The sequence below is a fragment of the Emiliania huxleyi genome, assembly GCF_000372725.1.
Source record: "Emiliania huxleyi CCMP1516 chromosome Unknown EMIHUscaffold_162, whole genome shotgun sequence".
Lineage (NCBI taxonomy): Eukaryota > Haptophyta > Isochrysidales > Noelaerhabdaceae > Emiliania > Emiliania huxleyi.
The window spans coordinates 246,200-262,453 of NW_005200960.1; the positions used below are offsets into that span (position 1 = coordinate 246,200).

General features: G+C 64.5%; 5 protein-coding genes across 5 annotated transcripts; 2 read left to right on the top strand and 3 right to left on the bottom strand.

Moving 5' to 3' along the window:
• Nucleotides 1-110: 110 nt before the first annotated feature.
• Nucleotides 111-326, bottom strand: EMIHUDRAFT_314111 (hypothetical protein; the record flags this gene model as incomplete). The annotated part of the gene is made up of 1 exon (XM_005785276.1): nt 111-326. The coding sequence occupies one exon, from the start codon at nt 324-326 to the stop codon at nt 111-113; it is 216 nt and encodes a 71-aa protein (XP_005785333.1).
• Nucleotides 327-546: 220 nt separating this feature from the next.
• ABCF3 (ATP-binding cassette sub-family F member 3) lies at nt 547-3,936 on the top strand (the record flags this gene model as incomplete). The annotated part of the gene is made up of 9 exons (XM_005785277.1): nt 547-1,077; nt 1,317-1,460; nt 1,501-1,563; nt 1,762-1,901; nt 2,295-2,341; nt 2,433-2,977; nt 3,050-3,276; nt 3,341-3,386; nt 3,457-3,936. The coding sequence occupies 9 exons, from the start codon at nt 547-549 to the stop codon at nt 3,934-3,936; spliced, it is 2,223 nt and encodes a 740-aa protein (XP_005785334.1).
• A 356-nt stretch (nt 3,937-4,292) lies between these two features.
• EMIHUDRAFT_230302 (hypothetical protein) lies at nt 4,293-4,697 on the bottom strand (the record flags this gene model as incomplete). Its single annotated transcript, XM_005785278.1, has 2 exons — nt 4,293-4,465; nt 4,541-4,697. 2 exons carry the CDS (start codon nt 4,695-4,697, stop codon nt 4,293-4,295), a joined length of 330 nt encoding a protein of 109 aa, XP_005785335.1.
• A 2,923-nt stretch (nt 4,698-7,620) lies between these two features.
• Nucleotides 7,621-8,181, top strand: EMIHUDRAFT_71892 (hypothetical protein; the record flags this gene model as incomplete). Its single annotated transcript, XM_005785279.1, has 1 exon — nt 7,621-8,181. A coding segment is annotated over one exon (561 nt), but the record flags the coding sequence as incomplete, so codon positions are not given.
• Nucleotides 8,182-9,817: 1,636 nt separating this feature from the next.
• Nucleotides 9,818-12,728, bottom strand: EMIHUDRAFT_441741 (hypothetical protein). The gene is made up of 5 exons (XM_005785280.1): nt 12,369-12,728; nt 12,161-12,257; nt 11,914-12,088; nt 11,208-11,774; nt 9,818-10,017 (listed from the first exon to the last, which is right to left on the bottom strand). The coding sequence occupies exons 1-5, from the start codon at nt 12,433-12,435 to the stop codon at nt 9,910-9,912; spliced, it is 1,014 nt and encodes a 337-aa protein (XP_005785337.1). The 5' UTR covers nt 12,436-12,728; the 3' UTR covers nt 9,818-9,909.
• Between the last annotated feature and the right edge of the window lie 3,526 nt (nt 12,729-16,254).

Consider the following 16,254-nt stretch of genomic DNA (forward strand, 5'->3'; position numbering starts at 1 on the left):
GCCCGCCCGAACAACGCCCCCCGCGTGCGCGCGCGCCGTCCTGCAGCGTCGCCGGCCGCAGGCCAAGGAGCTCGGCTCCTCGAGAGCACCGACGGACGACGATCGGCTCCTCAGCAGTGGGACGCCGAGCTGGAGGCTCGGCCCGGAGCTCGCGCGGGCACGTGGAGCTTTCCGCTCGGGCCAGCAGGAAACGGGCGCCCCGCACAGCGACGCCCGCCGTAGAGTGCCGAGAGCTCGGCTCGACGCGAGCGCCGAGGAAAAGCGATCGGCTCCGCAGCAGTGGGAAACCGAGCTGGAGGCTCGGGCGGGAGCTCGCGCGAGCACATAGCGAGGTGCGTGCGCGGCGGCGTGACACAGGTGAGCGGGCAGCTGGCGCACATTTCGGCTGTGGGAGCTGCCAGGAGTTTGCTCTCTCCGTTCACACCTCTTTGCAGAATTCTTTTTCCGGCGTACCTGTGTGAGTGCCAGTGCGCGCCAGTCCCGTGCCACGCCGCACTGTGGCCACACTCGCACGCCGCAGCAACGCAGCAACGCTGAACCTCAGCCATGCCGTCCGCGCGAGACACGGCATCGACCCTCCTCGCGGGACTGGATGAGGACGTGCTCGACTATCTCGTGACGATGCTGGAGGGCGACGAGGAGCAGGAGGCGATGGAGGCGACCGTCGCCGAGTTTTTGCTGTCGACCGAGCACGTCGCCACCGAAGAGGAGGCGACTGCCAAGTGCCGGGAGCTTTTTGCGGCGCTGTCATGCGCGGGAGCCGCCGACGCGGCGGAGACGGCCGCGGCGCCCGAACCTGAGCTCAAGGTGCTCGAGCAAAAGACGAGCATCGCCGAGTCGGACTCGCACCTCTTCCGGGACGTGTCCAAGGACGAGCTCGGCGGCCGCCTGGTCGACCTGGATGAGGCGCTTGAGGTGCGAAGGAAGCGCAAGGCGCGGCAGGAGGCCGAGCTGAGGGCAGTCCGCGCGGCGCACAGCCGCGTCCTGGCGCAGCGAGCGGCGGAGGACGCCGCGCTTGCGGCGGCGACGACGGCGGCGGTGGAGCTGCGGGCGAAGCAGGGCGCGTACACGGGCGCGGTCGAGGCGAAGCCCTTCTCGCTGCCCAACCCGGGCGGCGGGAGGGACCTGCTCGAGAAGGCGCGAGATGCAGCCGAGAGGCAGCCGAGAGGCAGCCGAGAGGCAGCCGAGAGGCAGCCGAGACGCAGCCGAGATGCAGCCGAGACGCAGCCGAGACGCAGCCGAGATGTAGACACGGGAGGGGCCGGCGCGAGACGGCGTCCTTCACACGCGACTCACTGGACTCGTGAGCGGAGAAGGCGTCCTTCACGCTGGTGCGCGGCCGGATCTACGCGCTCATCGGCCGGAACGGGAAGGGCAAGTCGACGCTGCTGCGCGCGCTCGCATCGCGGCTGGTGGGCGACATCCCGCCCGCGCTGACGGTGCACTACGTCTCGCAGGAGGTGCTAATTAAGAATCTAATTACGAATTGATAATGAATAGGTGCACTACGTCTCGCAGGAGGTGCAGCTCGACGAGGAGCGGCTCGGCTGGACGCCGGCGCAGGTGGCGGCCAACGCCTCAAGAGTCGGCCGCCCGCGCGGCTCTGTCCGTGACGCGTCCACGACACGTCCCTTCCTTAGGCGGTGGTGCACGCAGACGTCGAGCGCAGGCTGCGGCGCCGGCGGGTCGAGCAGCCATGTCCACGCCACGTCGGCTGACCAGTGTCCCTCTCGTCTCCCCTGCAGGCTGCTGCTCGCCGAGGCAGAGGAGCTGGAGGCACTCGAGCTGGCGGCCGCGGCGTCGGACGAGCAGGCAGCTGCTGGAGGCGCGGCACGCGGGCGCGGCCGTGCGTCCCTGACGCGTCCGCGACACGTCCCCTGCAGACGGGCCGGCTGCAGGAGGTGCGCTCGCGGCTCGAGCTCATCGAGGCGCCCGCGAGATCTAGCCGAGATCTAGCCGAGATCTAGCCGAGGTCTAGCCGAGGTATGTCTCACTGCTCGAGCGCATCGAGGCGCGACGCCGCCGAGGAGGGCTTGAGTCTCGGCCGCACCTCGGCCGCACCTCGGCCGCACCTCGGCCGCACCTCGTCTAGGCGCACACCGCCGAGGAGCGCGCCACGTCCTTGCTCACCAACTTGGGCTTCTCGGCCGAGCTGCGCGCGAGGAGGATGGAGGCGCTCTCCGGCGGGTGGCGCGTGCGGACGGCCCTCGCCGCGGCGATCTTCGCGAGGCCCGACTTGCTGCTGCTCGAGTCAGCGGCGCACGGCGCCTCTTCACAGCTGCAGCTGTGAACAGGCCCGACTTGCTGCTGCTCGACGAGCCGACCAACCACCTCTCGATCGGTGCTCCTGCTCTCGCCCCGCCGCGAGGAGAGGCGGCGCCCCCCCCTGTGAGCTTCCCTCCCCTCCCCCCCCTTTCCTCCCCTGTGAGCAGGCGCGGTGCTGTGGCTCGCGAGGGAGCTCTCCACCTCGCCGACGTGGCAGCAGCGGATGGCGGTCGTCGTCTCGCACGACCGCGTCTTCCTCGACGAGGCGGCCACCCCGCACAACCTCTCGCAACCAAGTCCCGCACTTCTTCTCTCGGCCCACCTCGGCCCCTGGCTCACCTCGGCTCACCTCGGCTCACCTCGGCTCACCTCGCCCGACGAGGTTGCGACCGACACGCTGCACGTGAGCGGGGCGGCGCGCCAGCTGACGCAGAGCCGCGGAAACTACTCTGGTTGGGCGAAGCGGCGCGCGCAGCAGCAGCTGACGCACGAGCGGGAGATGGAGTCGAAGCGGCGGATGATCGCGGAGCTGCGCGCGTTCAAGCCGCTCGGCTCGACGCCAAAGCAGATGAAGATCTTCAAGTCGAAGGAGAAGATGGCCGACAAGCTCGAGGAGGAGGAGCGGATCGCCACCCGCCGCCCCACACACCCACCGGACACGTGCTGCTACACCACCCTCCGTCGACACCCCCCTCCGATGACACGCCTGCTGGTTGACACTTCGGGCCCGCGCCGCTGACCTGTCCTACACCTCTCCTACACCTCTCCTGGAACCTCCCCGCAGGCGCGCGAGCTGGACGAGCAGGCCGCCTCACTGACCGAGGACGCGGAGCTTCCCCTCTCGCTCAAGGCTGGCGGCGAGGTGTCGGGCTTCCTCGTGCAGGTCAAGGGCGTGTCCTTTGGCTACCCGGGCTCGGCGGCACCCCTCTTCTCCGGCGTCGAGATGGGCATCGACGCTCGCTCGCGGATCGTGCTGCTCGGCGAGAACGGCAACGGAAAGACGACGCGCGCGTCCAAGCTGCTGCTGGGCAGCCTCGCCTCACACACTTCTCTTGATTGCGCCATTCTTGTTTAGGCTCGTCAAGCTGCTGCTGGGCGACCTCGCCCCGACGGCGGGCGAGGTGGGGCGGCTTCCGACTAGCCTCCGCACGACTCGAGCTCCTCACCACTCGGCCTCTCTTGCTTCTCCAGGTGGTGAGTGCGGGCGGCGTCCGCATCGCCCTGGTCAACCAGCACCACGCCGACCAGATCGACCTCACGCTCTCGCCGCTGCAGTTCCTGATGGAGCGCTTCCCGGGCGACGGCTCGTACGCGCACGAGCAGGCGCTCCGCTCGCACCTCTCCGGCTGCGGCGTCACCTCCGAGATGATGACGCTCCCCTCCTCGGCGCTGAGCGGAGGGCAGCGCTCGCGTGTCGCCCTCGCCGCCGTCTCATACACGCAGCCGCACATCATCGTCCTCGACGAGCCGACAAACAACCTCGACCTCGAGTCCGTCGCCGCGCTGGCCGACTGCCTCGACAGCTTCGAGGGCGGGGTCGTGCTCGTGTCGCACGACCAGTACTTTGTGGGCCGCGTCGCCAAGGAGGTGTGGCTCGTCGACAAGGGGTCCGTCCGCCGCCTCCCCTCCTTTGACGTGTACCGCACGCAGCAGCTCAACAAGCTCAAGTAGAGCCGGGGGAGTGTGCGTGCGGCACCGGTGTGTGTGATATAGATCGTCTCAGAGGTCCCGGCGCACACCTCTGAGGTGAGAGGTGACTGTGTGGCGAGCTGGCGAGCGTCCGTGCGCCGGACCGTGGCTCTCGGAGAGGGGCCCGAGCGCCCGACACACCGCGCCGCAGAGGGAGAGAGAGAGAAAGGGATGTCAGTACTACACCCCCTTTGGCACGCAGGAACATCGGCTTTGGCGTTAAAAAATAACCAAGTGTTTCGGTTGCGCGGGATCGCGTAAACACTGACAGTGTGGTTTGCGACGGGTGCGCAGCTTGTAGCGTGACGATTCGAAGTGGCCGCGCTGCCACACGTACCCTACTCCTCCATCTCGTACTGGATGGCGGCTCGCGTACCAGGCTCAATGATGGGCTTGATGCAGTCGTTGATCACTTCGATGTGGGCCTCGTGAGTCTCGTACACCTCGTAGGCTTCTTTAGTATCGAATGTCGGCGCCCAGGAGCAAGAGCGGTTCTTCCCGGCTGGGTGAGCTGCGAGCGCAGGCGGCCGGTAGAGGGTGTGAGCGCATGACGTGGTGGGGCCGACGGGCCGGCTACGGCGCGCACTCTGCCCGCCCTTCAGCTTCAGGTCGAATCCTAGCTCGAACGATTTGATCTCCGGGATCTTGCTCTTCAGCCCCGCTAGCCCTGTCTTCAGTGTCGAGATCTGTGCTTCTGTCGTGCCCTCTTTGATGCCAAACATGACGATGTGCCTGACTGGCATGGCGAGGGCGCCGCCTTCGCGCGAGAGAAAAAAACGCGGAATTCTTTTCCTCGCGATGTCCACGTACACACATGGGCAATTACATGTACAGCCGAAATTTCAACCTTGGGACAGCCCCACGCGCCCCCCCCCCTCCTCCGGGGCGCCAAATCCTGCGCCCGCTTGCGAGCGAGATTTTTAGCAATACCAAACAACTCTAACACTCACACGTCATTTGGGGCCTGGAGCCCTGTTCACGCGCGCGCGAGACGTGCAGACAGGGTTGCCAGGTGAGAGCGAATGGCGCGGTTCACGCCTCGCACAACAGAGAGAGAGATGCGCTCTGCATGGTGGGACATAAAAGAGAGCGAGTACTTGGGCGAGTAGGCCGTGCGGTCAACGCTGCCGCGCGCGACTTTGCGCGCGAGGCGGCGCAGCTTGAGAACGGCGGTGGGCGAGAAGCCGCCGCCGAACGTCTCGTGGAGCAGCAGGGCCGAGCGTTTTTGATCTCTGGATCTGTGGGCGCCCGCCCGCCGCCTCTGAGGGGGTCGGGCCCCCTAGACTGAAAACAAAAACAAGCTCGAAAACAGCCAAAATCAGCCTGCGAGAGAGGCACTGCGCGCCGCTGACCTCAATGTGGGGATGTGTGCCGACACCAATACTGATCTAAAACCTGGAAACCCTTGTTCAAAGCCGACCCTAAGCGCCATCCTTCCTGCTCTCACCTGATGCTGCTTCCCCGCGCCGCCTCCTTGGGCCCCCTTGGGCGTATTTTCTACTCCCAGTGGGGTCCCGGGCCCCCGGGCCCCCTCTTGTTTTCTGTTTTCTGTTTTTCAAAACGCCCGCCCGCCCGCCACCCCGAAGCGGCTCGGCCCCCCACAGATCCAGAGATCAAAAACGCTCGGCCCAGGTTGAAGTTGTTGCTGGCGCATGCAAGATGCAACGCGCCTGAATGCTCGCCTCGCCTCGCGCAAATGCGACCGTCCTCGCAGCCGACAGTCCACCGCCTGCTAAAGAAGCACAGCGACGAATGCGGCACCGGCGACGCATGGCAGGCTGGTCATGACGCAGTTATAGGGTGTTGTGTGCCGTCAGAGTGACTCTCTGTGTGTCATCTTTGAGTCACTGCCTTCCCGGCGGTTTGGCTGTAGAGCCTCTACAACAAACTCTACAGCAAAATCGCGCCGCTCTACATCGCTCTACAACGCACGCAGTTCGTCACGCAGCCGATGTAGAGCTCTACAGCTCTACAGCGCTCCAGAGCGCTCTACATCTCTACAGCTCTACAGCGCTCTACACTCTACATCCTCTACACCCTCCCTCAGCTCGGGGGACGCAGGGCCAGGGGTCACACCCGACGACCTCGGGAACTATAGCCGGGGCAGTCGGAGAAGGGGCAACTCCGTGCACTGACGGTCGGCCGCCAGAAAACACGCCTGCGTGGATCGCGTCACACCAATCCTCGCTCCCCAACGCGGCCAAAGGATATCCACCTCGAGAACCTCGAGAGAACAGCACCGAAAAGAAATCGCGCGCGGCCGATGCAGTCACTTCGCATGCATCGCGCCTGCTTGTTACTCTCGGCCGTCGCTGTCCGCGGCTTCCACAGCGTACCGCCTCCGCAGCGGCAGCCCGCCGTCGCGCGCTCTCCGCAGCGCCGCGCTGTCGCCCTGGCCAGCGGCGCCGCCGCCGCCTCTGCGACGGCCGCCGAGGCCAGGCTGCTCGAGCTGCTCTCCGGCACTGAGGGCCGCGGCGCGGCGATGACGGCGGACGAGGACGCCGAGGTGCACCGCCTGGCAACCGAACTTGAGGCCGACAGCACGTCTGGCGCCACCAACGACTCGCCGCTGCTGCCTGGGCGTTGGCGGGTGCTCTACCAGGGCAAGCCTGGCGGCGACAGGACGGAGTTCTTCTCCCTCGAGTCGTGGCGCAAGTATCTCTCTGGAGACGGCCCGTCCCCGATCCAAAACCTCGTCTCGGGGTCGTCGACTGTCTCGCGGCTCTACCAAGTCGTCGAGCTGAGCGAGGGCGGCGAGGCGGGCCGCATCAACAACGTCGTCGACCTCTCTCCGCGGGCGGTCATCGCCATCGAGGCGCAGCTCGTGGGCAAGCCATCGCCCAGCCGGCTCAGCTTCCGCTTCAGCGGCGGGCGCGTGCTCGTGCGCACCCTCTGGAACGCCACCCTCAACCTGCCCTACCCCGTCCCCTTCGACCTGCTCGGCGACAACGCAAAGGGCTGGCTGCAGTCAGACTACCTCTCGCCCTCGCTCCGCCTCTCGCGCGGAAACAAGGGCTCGCTCTTCGTCCTCGTCCCCGAGCCGCAGCCCGACGACCCGGAGCTCGAGGCGCTGCTTCAGCCGCCGCCGCCGCCGCCGCGCCGCGCCGCGGCCGCCTCCCTGACCAAGGAGCCGGTCCTCATCTGCCCCGCCCAGTTCGGGACCGAGGCGGACTACGCGGAGCTCGTCGCCGCCCTCGAGGCGCGCGGCCACCCGGTCGGCGTCGCGCCTCTCGTCTTCACCGACTGGCTGCAGATCCTCAAGTCGATCCCAACCCCAGAGTACTGGCGCGCCGACCTCTCGCCCGACAAGGCGCTGCCGAGCTCTCGGCCAGCACTCGGCCATCTCTCGGCTATCTCTCGGTCAGCTCTCGGCCAGCTCTCGGCCAGCGCTCGGCTATCTCTCGGTCAGCTCTCGGCCAGCTCTCGGCCAGCTCTCGGCCAGCGCTCGGCTATCTCTCGGTCAGCTCTCGGCCAGCTCTCGGCCAGCTCTCGGTCAGCTCTCGGCTATCTCTCGGCCATCTCCCGACTATCTCCCGACTATCTCCCGACTATCTCCCGACTATCTCCCGACTATCTCTCGGCTCGATCTCAGCCGGTGAGCCGTCTCGACGCCCTCCTCCCCTCCCCTCCTCCGACCCCTCCCTGTAGGCGCTGCCCTTCTACTACAAGGCGATCGAGGCCGGCGCGGCGGCGCTGCGAAACGAGTACCCCGGCCGCAAGGTCCAGCTCCTCGCACACTCGATCGGCGGCTGGATCAGCCGCGCGTACCTCGGCCAGCTGCCCGCCGAGGAGCGCTCCGCCACCTTCTCCGCCCTCGCCACGCTCGGCACGCCACACGCGCCGCCGCCGGAGGGCTTCTTCCGCACCATCGACCAGACGCGCGGCCTGCTCCGCTTCGTCGAGGAGCGCTACCCCGGCGCCTTCCACCCGGAGCTCCGCTACCTCACCGTCGGCAGCAGAGCGCAGCGGGGCGCGCTGCCGGGCGGCGGCGCCGGCCTCGTCGGCGGCGCGCTCGCGTACGCCTCGTACCTGCCGCTCGGGGGCGAGGGCGGCGTCGAGGGCGACGGAATCACGCCGCTGCGGTGCGCACACTTGGACGGCGCCGAGCAGCGGGAGGTTGACGCGTACCACATCGCCTTTGTGCCCGGGAGCGGCACGCGGCTGCTGGGCTGCCGCTGGTACGGCTCGCCAGACGTGGTGGGCGAGTGGGCGGACTTCTTGCGGTGACGGCACATACATCGAGATCTCTGCGGGACACCAGTAGATTTGTTGAGTGGAGATCGTAGATGCCGATCAGAGATCTTCCACACACAGCATCTCTCACAAAACTCAAAGGTCTTTAACTGAAGATAGAGATCTTGAGCTGCCGCCATCGGCACCTCGTCCTCGAGATCTCAGGCCGGAGACGGAGATGTTGACTTCGCGCCAAAGGCGAGCTCGAGTTAGGGGCAAACACTGAAAACGTAACTTGATCGGGGCGCGGTTTTTTTTGGACTAGACTGCTCGGTGGAGGTGGGCGAGTGATTGGGTAGCTTTGGGGCCGCCGAAAATAATGAGAACCGCCCCCTATATCTCGCCAAATCTCGATTTTTCGCGGGAATGGGGGCTTCTCAGCCCCGCGCGAGCTACAGTGACTCCCCAGGGCTTGTCCCGTGGCCCAAAGTGGTACCCCGAGCTCCGCCACGATCGTGAGCAATCAGGAGACACCCACAGTCACGGCGGGCGAGGAGTTGGGTGACGGCCAACTGTCGATTACGGCGCCTCTGGAGCCTCCTGTATCGTCGGTTCGGCTCGAAGATCGTGCCGCATCCGCATGTAAACCACCTCCGCGCCCCCGCTGGCACATGTCCGCATTGCCCGAGCCTGGGAGAAGTTCCCAGTGCCCGGAGGCTGCACAGGTCCGCGAAACGCTGGCGCTGCAGCTCCCGGCGCGCACCCCAGATTCGCGAGGAAAACAGCCGAAAACGGTTCGCGCCGCGATCGACCCTCAGCGAGCCCAGGCGAGCCTGGTAATCCCACCCGGTGGTAAGCGCACGTCCTCCGCGTAGTCTAGCGCGCTGTGCAGCCCGCCAGTGCATGGCGCCGACCTGGGCCGACTGGTCGATCTCGCCGCGATCTCGCCATCCAATTCTCGGTCAGGTGTAGTGGATCACCTTAAAATCCTGGATTAATTCCTGAGCCCACCTGGCCCCACCAGACGGGTGGCACGAGGCGCCCGGGCCACTTTTTAGCGCCTCCCGAGCCTCCCGGCGCCTCCTGTGGCCTCCTGGACCCTCTCCCCCGCAGCCTCTCTCGGCGACGTGGGGAGCGGCTGCCGTCCACGGCTCGCACCGGCTCTTCCAGCGGCTCCACGCTTGCCGCCTGTGACGCCCGCGCCACGCACTGCCACGCGGCCGCTCGAGAGAGCGGTCGACGCCCATACTGCTGGGCGTGGCGCTCTATCGGTCGACGCTTCGGCGTCGCTGCTTGGTTGGGGACCCGTGCCTCGACGCGGCGGCGCGGCCGAGTACGGCTCGGTGGAACAGCGCGTCGCCACGGATGAGATGCGGCCACAAGCGGCTGGGGAAGCTCCAAGAATGTTTCGTTCTACTTGCAGGAGAGGCCCAAGCAATTCGGGTGACTGCATGGCTCTTCGCGTCGAGGGATGCGTCCAAGATAATGAGTTGCTTATTGAAAGCGCCGTGTCTTGCGGCATATTCCGGGTCATCGATCCACGTGATGTGACAAACTAGCCGCTATTAATGAATATGGGAATCTTATCTAGTTAAGGCAACCCGAGCGACAACTCACGCGCTTGGCGTGTGTGTGCCTGCTGCTTTAGCGGATCATATCCCCTCCGTTTTGTGGTCTAACGCGGAATATCGAATATGAGCATATAAAGTACACAACACACATACCACGGTCCGTCTGCATCCTCGGCCATCTACCGCCGTATCGCATCACCCTATGTGTTCGCTATCCACTGCATGTGTGTGCCGCAGAGTCAACGTGCATTGCGCCGTGGGCGCGCCTCGCGCGCCTGTGGCGCCGCCTCATCAGCCGCCACGCCTGCTGCGGTTGCCCCGCGCTTCTTCGGCGCCCCGCGCTTCTTCGGCGCCCCGCGCTGCCTCGGCGCCGCCGCCGCCGCCGCCGCCGCCGCCGCCGCCGCCTCCACCTCCACCTCCACCTCCATCTCCTCGTCCTCCGCCGCCGCCGGCGGCGGCGGCGCATCCAGGTCCAGCCGCCACGCGCCATCGCAGTCCGCGTTGAACTTGCCCTTCTTGAGCTCGATCAAGCCGTCCGACTCGGGCTCGGCCGGCGAGACGCGGTCGTTGGCGTCCCACCGTACGCTCGCCGCCTCGCCGTCCTTGTAGAAGCTCCGCGGGCCCTTGGGCACCTGGGTGACGGACAGCACGGTGCAAGAGCACCACATCCACCCCGCGCTCTCACCCTCCTCCTCGCCCTCGCCCACCGCGTAGTGGCACAGCTGCTCGAGTCGGTCGCCCGCCTTCACCACCGGCACCACGCGCGGCTGCCGCGTCTGGTGCTTGTCGCCCACGCCCTCCGCCTCGCGCCGCGCCTTCTCCGCACGCGCGGCCGCCTCGAACTCGTCGAGCGAGTCCGCCTCCTTCGCGTCGAGCGCCTCGAGGCCGCTCGTCGCCGTGCCAAGCTGCTTCACCGCCTTGCGCTTGAGCACCGGCGCCGGCGGCTTTGCGGCGGCAGAAGTTGACGGAGGGCACGCGCAGCTCCTCGACAAAGGGCAGCATGGCGCGCCCGCACGCAGCGATGCTCGCCGGCACGGCCGACGGCGGCGTGCCCGCCGCGAGCAGCTCGCAGATGAGCTTCAGGATCTCGTACGGCCAATGCCGCCCCTTGCCGTTGCCCTTCCCCTTGCCGACCGTGCCAAAGTGCGGGATCTGAGCGATGCACTCGAGCGCATGCTCGCCCGTCATCGCCACCTCCATCTCCTCGTCCGAGCCGTCCTCGTCGCTCTCCGACTCCTCGAACTGCGACTCGAGCTGCATGCTCACGTCGGCCAGCTCCCGCTGGGCCCCCTGCAGCTCGGCCCGCAGCTGCCTGCCCTTCTTCCTCTCGTCCTGCAGCTTCGTCTCGGCCGCCTGCTTCTCCTTCTCCGCCTTGCGCTTCGCCTTATCCGCGGCCTTGGCGGCCTGCTGCGCCTGCGCGAGCTGCTCGCCGTAAGCCGCCTCGGCGCGCGTCGCGGCGTTCTCCTTGGCGTCCTCGGCCCTCGCCTGCGCCGCCGCGACCTGCCGCTCGGCGCTCGCCCGCACGCGCTGCACCGTCGCGTCCGCCTTCTCCTTCGCCTCGCGCTCCGCCTCCTTGCGCACCGCGTTGACGCTGACCTCCTGGAGCGTCTTCACCTGCGCCCTCAGCTGCGAGGAGCGCTGCTGCTCCCGCCGCGCGGCGGCCGCCGACGCGTCGGCGCTCGCCTGCAGCTCGGTGTACGAAGGCGCCGCCTCGGGCTCCTCCCGCGTGCGGTGCAGCGCCGAGAGCAGCTCCTTGCCGCGCACCTTCAGGAGCGAGGCGACGGGCACCGCCGCGGCGATGTGCCGGTGTAGCGTGTGGGAGCCGTTGGCCGGGTTGTACGACGGGCCCGAGATGCCCTTGGACTTGGCGAGGCAGTTCTTCAGATAGTTCGAGAGCGCGGTCTGCCCGACGTCGTGGTCGATGACCTCGAGCTGCACCAGCGTGCGCGTGATGTGGGCGAGCGGCTCCGCCGCCCGAGCGGCGGCTTGACTGAGCAAGGACGGGACGAGGCCCTTGGCGAGAGCCAAGTTACGCCACTCCGGATCGTCGGTCGGAGGCTGCCATCGCTCGCGCAACTGCGCACAACACGCACACACGGCTCAGGCAGCAAGGCCGAGATAGAGCCGAGATATAGCCGAGATATAGCCGAGATATAGCCGAGGTGTAGCAGCCGCGGCGGCGGCTCGGGGGGCGGTGGGAGAGCAGGGCGGGCGCCTGCTTGTAGCGACTCGACTGCAGCAGCACGACGTTCATCCACTGGTCGACGAGCGTCGGGACGGCGACCCACGAGCCGTCCGCGCCGCGGCCATGTAGCAGCACGAGCAGCGCCCATGCGTGCACCTCCGCCTCGCTGGGCAACGCCTTGCCCGAGGCGCACAAGATCGAGTTCCTGCGGCGCGCGCGAGGGGCAAGAGCTCGCCAAGGCGGGGCGAGCGCGGCCACGGCGAGGGCGGGCACGCACCGCTTCGATTCGGGCGCCCCGCGCTGCAGCGCCGCGCGCCGCTCAAGCTCGGCCTGCACGCTCTGGAGGATCTGCTGCAGCTGCTCGGTCGTGACATCTGCGGCACACACGCGCAAACCTGAGACCCCCACGGGCCCGGCGGCGGCGCGGCGAGCGGGGCGCGCGCAGGGGCACACACGGGCGTCGCAAACGCGCGGGCGCAGCGCGCCTGGAGCACCAGGAAGGGTGCCACCGCCGGCGCCGTGCTCAGCGTGATCACCTGCACGCACAGGCATCGCAGATCGTCAATGTCCCGCTGTGTCCCGAGCTTGGGGCTCGCGCTCCGGCGCCACGGGCTCGACGCGAGGACTCTGGAGAGAATGTCAGAGTGAGAGTGGATGAGGTTGGAGTGGAGGCGGCAATCGCCGTGCGGGCGCGCCCGGGGCTGCAGACTCCTCCAAAGCAGCGAGACGGGAGCGCGCGCGCGACCGCGGGCCGGATTTTGCGGGGGAACTCGGGGGGAGGGCGCCCCGGACACGCCCTGCACGCGGCGCGGGCTGGCGCTCACCAGGAGCGGCAGCATTTGCGGACTCACACATTCGATTTTTGGGCCCCGGGGTGGCTAAACGCGCTCTCTTCACACAAGAAAGGGTGGGAGGGAGGGAGGGGGGTGCGGGGGGAGGGAGGGAGGGAGGGAGGGAGGGTGTTGCAGGGGGGGGAGGGTGGTTTCTCCATTTCCGACACTGGACAAACTTTAAGTTTGTAAGTTTGTTTGGTTCGTCAGCGATGCAGCAGGCTGGAGAGAAGAGTGACAAGGTCTGAAAACTCGGCCACCAAAAATTTTTTTTTCAGAGGCTGAGAAAAAAATTTTTTTTGGTGGAAGAAATTTTTGCCGAGGTTACCTGGTTACCAGGTTACCTTTTTGAAAAATGGAATTTCGAAATTACCTTTCGAGGTTACCTTCTGTAGAATTTTTTTCTTCGTGTGAAATAAATGGCAGAGGTGCTCACCCCACCCCACTTGTACCAAACAACTCGAATCCAGCCCGGAAGCCTGCTGGCGGTGTATCGAGAGCCCAATAGCCGAGGAGACTGCCATATCGTTATCGACCTCCAAAAGAATGAGGCCATGATTTCGCAGAAAATCCCTGCCCTTGTTGCGCGAATTGGCGAATCGCTATCAAAGGAGCACCAGACAATTTACGCGACGTGGAAGCCGACTCTGTCAGGTCTTGGGAAGGCTCTCCGGGAATCGAGCAAAGAATGGGTGTTGTACAAGCAGCGTTTTAGGGTGAAAAGTTTCGCGCTGTGTGATGTGGCGTCGACACAGTTGTTAGAGGTGGCAAAGAAGTGGGATTGTGTCGAGTTTGAGTTAATCGGTTCTCCTTTACACTACCCGACCGTGTGAGTGGCTCATACTTCTCTTACCCTCCCTCCCTCCCTCCCTCCCCCGCACCCCCACCCTCCCTCCCTCCCACTCCTTCCTACGCGAAGAGCGCGCGTAGCTGCCATGGGGGCCTGCGCCGCTCACTGAAAAAAAAGCCCGAACAGACCTGACAGCGCAGGCGTTGAGCGGCGCTGACGTGGGCAACCCCGGTGGCTGGCTCATCGCCGTTGGACCCCCCCACGCAAGCGGACGCACAGGCGGGCGCCGCCGGCGCAGCGCAGACAGTAGTGCAGGATGTGGAAGCGCAGACGGGGAGCGATGCTGACGTGGCGCTGTGTCGGCAGTGCAGGTGAGTGCGCAGGCGTTGACCGGCGCTGACATGGGCATATCTCAGGACAAGATTGATATCAACTCGCTACCCAGTGTGCCGACGCCCGAGACGGCGCGGCCGCGATATCCCGAGATAGCGCAAGATTGACCGAGCCGCCCCATCTCGGGCGATCTCGCGGCCGCGCCGCGCCATCTCGGGCTCGCGCCATCGATCTCGCGGCCGCGCCATATTGTTATGAAAAAACTTGAATATCTTCATCTTCAATATCTTCAATATCTTCATCTCAGAAAAATTCAAAAGCACTTGAGCCCCCAAGTCGATCGAGGTCTCGTTGAGGTGTGTTGAAGTGGGTATGAAGAAGTTGTGAAGTGGGACTTGGGTTTTTGAAGTTAAAAGGCAAATGAATATATTGAAGTGGATTGTTGTGTGCAAGCGAACCCCCCTCCTTCCCTCCATGCTATTTGAAGTAATTGAATGAATTGAAGATTTTTTTTCACCAAATATGTAAATGGGCACTGAGTCAGAGAAGTCTAAGTCCGGGAACGCTAAGTCTAAGTCAAACTCTGCCGAGCTGGCGGCTAAGGTAACTGAGCCTAAGCAAAAATCTCAATCACAGAGGAATGCCGAGTCAACGGCTAAGCTCGTCAGAGAAGCAGTAACAGAGTTCGACAGAAAGCTAACCCCTATGTTAGCACGCCAAAAAGAAATTCTCCAACGCCAGTTAACCGGAAATTCCACAGATGACTGTCAAAACAAACAGCAAGCCGCAATTATGTTAAGCGAAGCAACAGTCACGGCTGTCCAAAGGGCTCAAAGGTTACACGACCTCCCACAAATAGTTATAAATAAGGCGTTGAGAGCTCAAACCGCGTTTTGAACCATTTGCTTATATGCCAGCGCGCTCTTGGAGTTAGCAAAAACACGACACGCTCTCGGATTCCTCGAATTGAGGGGTGCGTGCAAAACAATGGGTCACTGCCGCAAGCCTGACACGAGTAAGTGTGTACTCGCAAGGCGGGCAGTTCCCAGTGAAACAGCAAATCCAGCCCGGCAGACCGGGAGAGCCCCCCACAAGGCAACCGAACACATTAAGCGATTGAAGGAAGGAGCCAAAAAAAATCCAATTCTACGGTTTTCGTATCCGCTGTACAACAACGCGACATATGCTATAGGCCAACATGTAGGTAGGGCGATCGGCCTATTGGACGGCGGAAAGCAATTTTATCTCGATGATACGCACGACACAAATTGGCTTTGGGAAAAAAAGGCCAAAGAGGGCATCATGGAACGAATAGCTGCACATCTATGTGCTATTGGTGCTATTGGGAATGCTGCTACTGGGAATGGTAGTACAGAGCAGGGAAATAAGTTCACACAGGAATTGGCTCAGTGTGTGTGGCTACTTGATCTACTTCTCACTATACACGAGTATAAATTGTGCGAGAAGTACGCGTATCCTAATTGTCAAAATGATGTGAAAATTCAAGCTGCAGTGATGACTAAGAACGTCGTTGAGACACCAAGGTCACTGTGGGGGGCTAATAGTCGCAACGGGGAATCATTAAGAAAACTTGTGGGAAAGCGCCACATGAAATCGTAATCGGCAAAGAGATAACAAGGCGTGAAACAAAAACCGCCCGCCTGCTACGTGCCCGGCGGCCCCATGCTGGAGCTCATACTCCTGTTTGTCATCATACTTCTGCTGCTACCGCATTGGTTCTGGACGGCGTGTTTTTGGACAACTGCCATCGGCGGTGCTTGCATTGCGTTAGCTTTACACAGTGAGGGGCGTCGCAAAGAGGCGGAGGCGGCGGCGGCGGCGCGGGCGGCGGCGGAGGCGAAGGCCAGGGCGGCGGAGGAGGCGCGGGCGGCGGAGGAGGCGCGGCGGGCGGAACGGCGTCGCAAGGAGGCAACCGCTAAGCTGGAGAGTCAAATGCCTGGGAGATTCTTTCGCAGCGTGGACATCGCTGGCTTGAGGACCGCCATCCACAATGCACGGGAAGCTGGAGTAGCCCGCGAGATGGTTCAAAAGGCAGTGGCCGAGCTCGATCGGGCACAAGCGAAGCAAAAGTAAGGCCCCCAGTGCGCGTGGGTGGGCGGGGTGTGAGCGCTGTGTATGTGTGTGTGTGTGTGTGTGTGCGCGCGCGCGCGCGCGTGTGTGTGTGTGTGTGTGTGTGTGTGTGTGTGTGTGTGCACGTGCACGTGTGATTCGAGCGAGAGGCAGTGATAAAGGGTCGAAGCAGGTTTCGGACTGGCGACCTTCCGCTTGCGGAAAGGGGGCCAGCCAGAGATCGCTTCATGTGTGAGGGGGGTCGAATTTGGCGACCTATATAGCATACCGGGGGAATTAGACATTACAGATAGATACGCACTCATCGACAAGCGTCACGACCGCAGA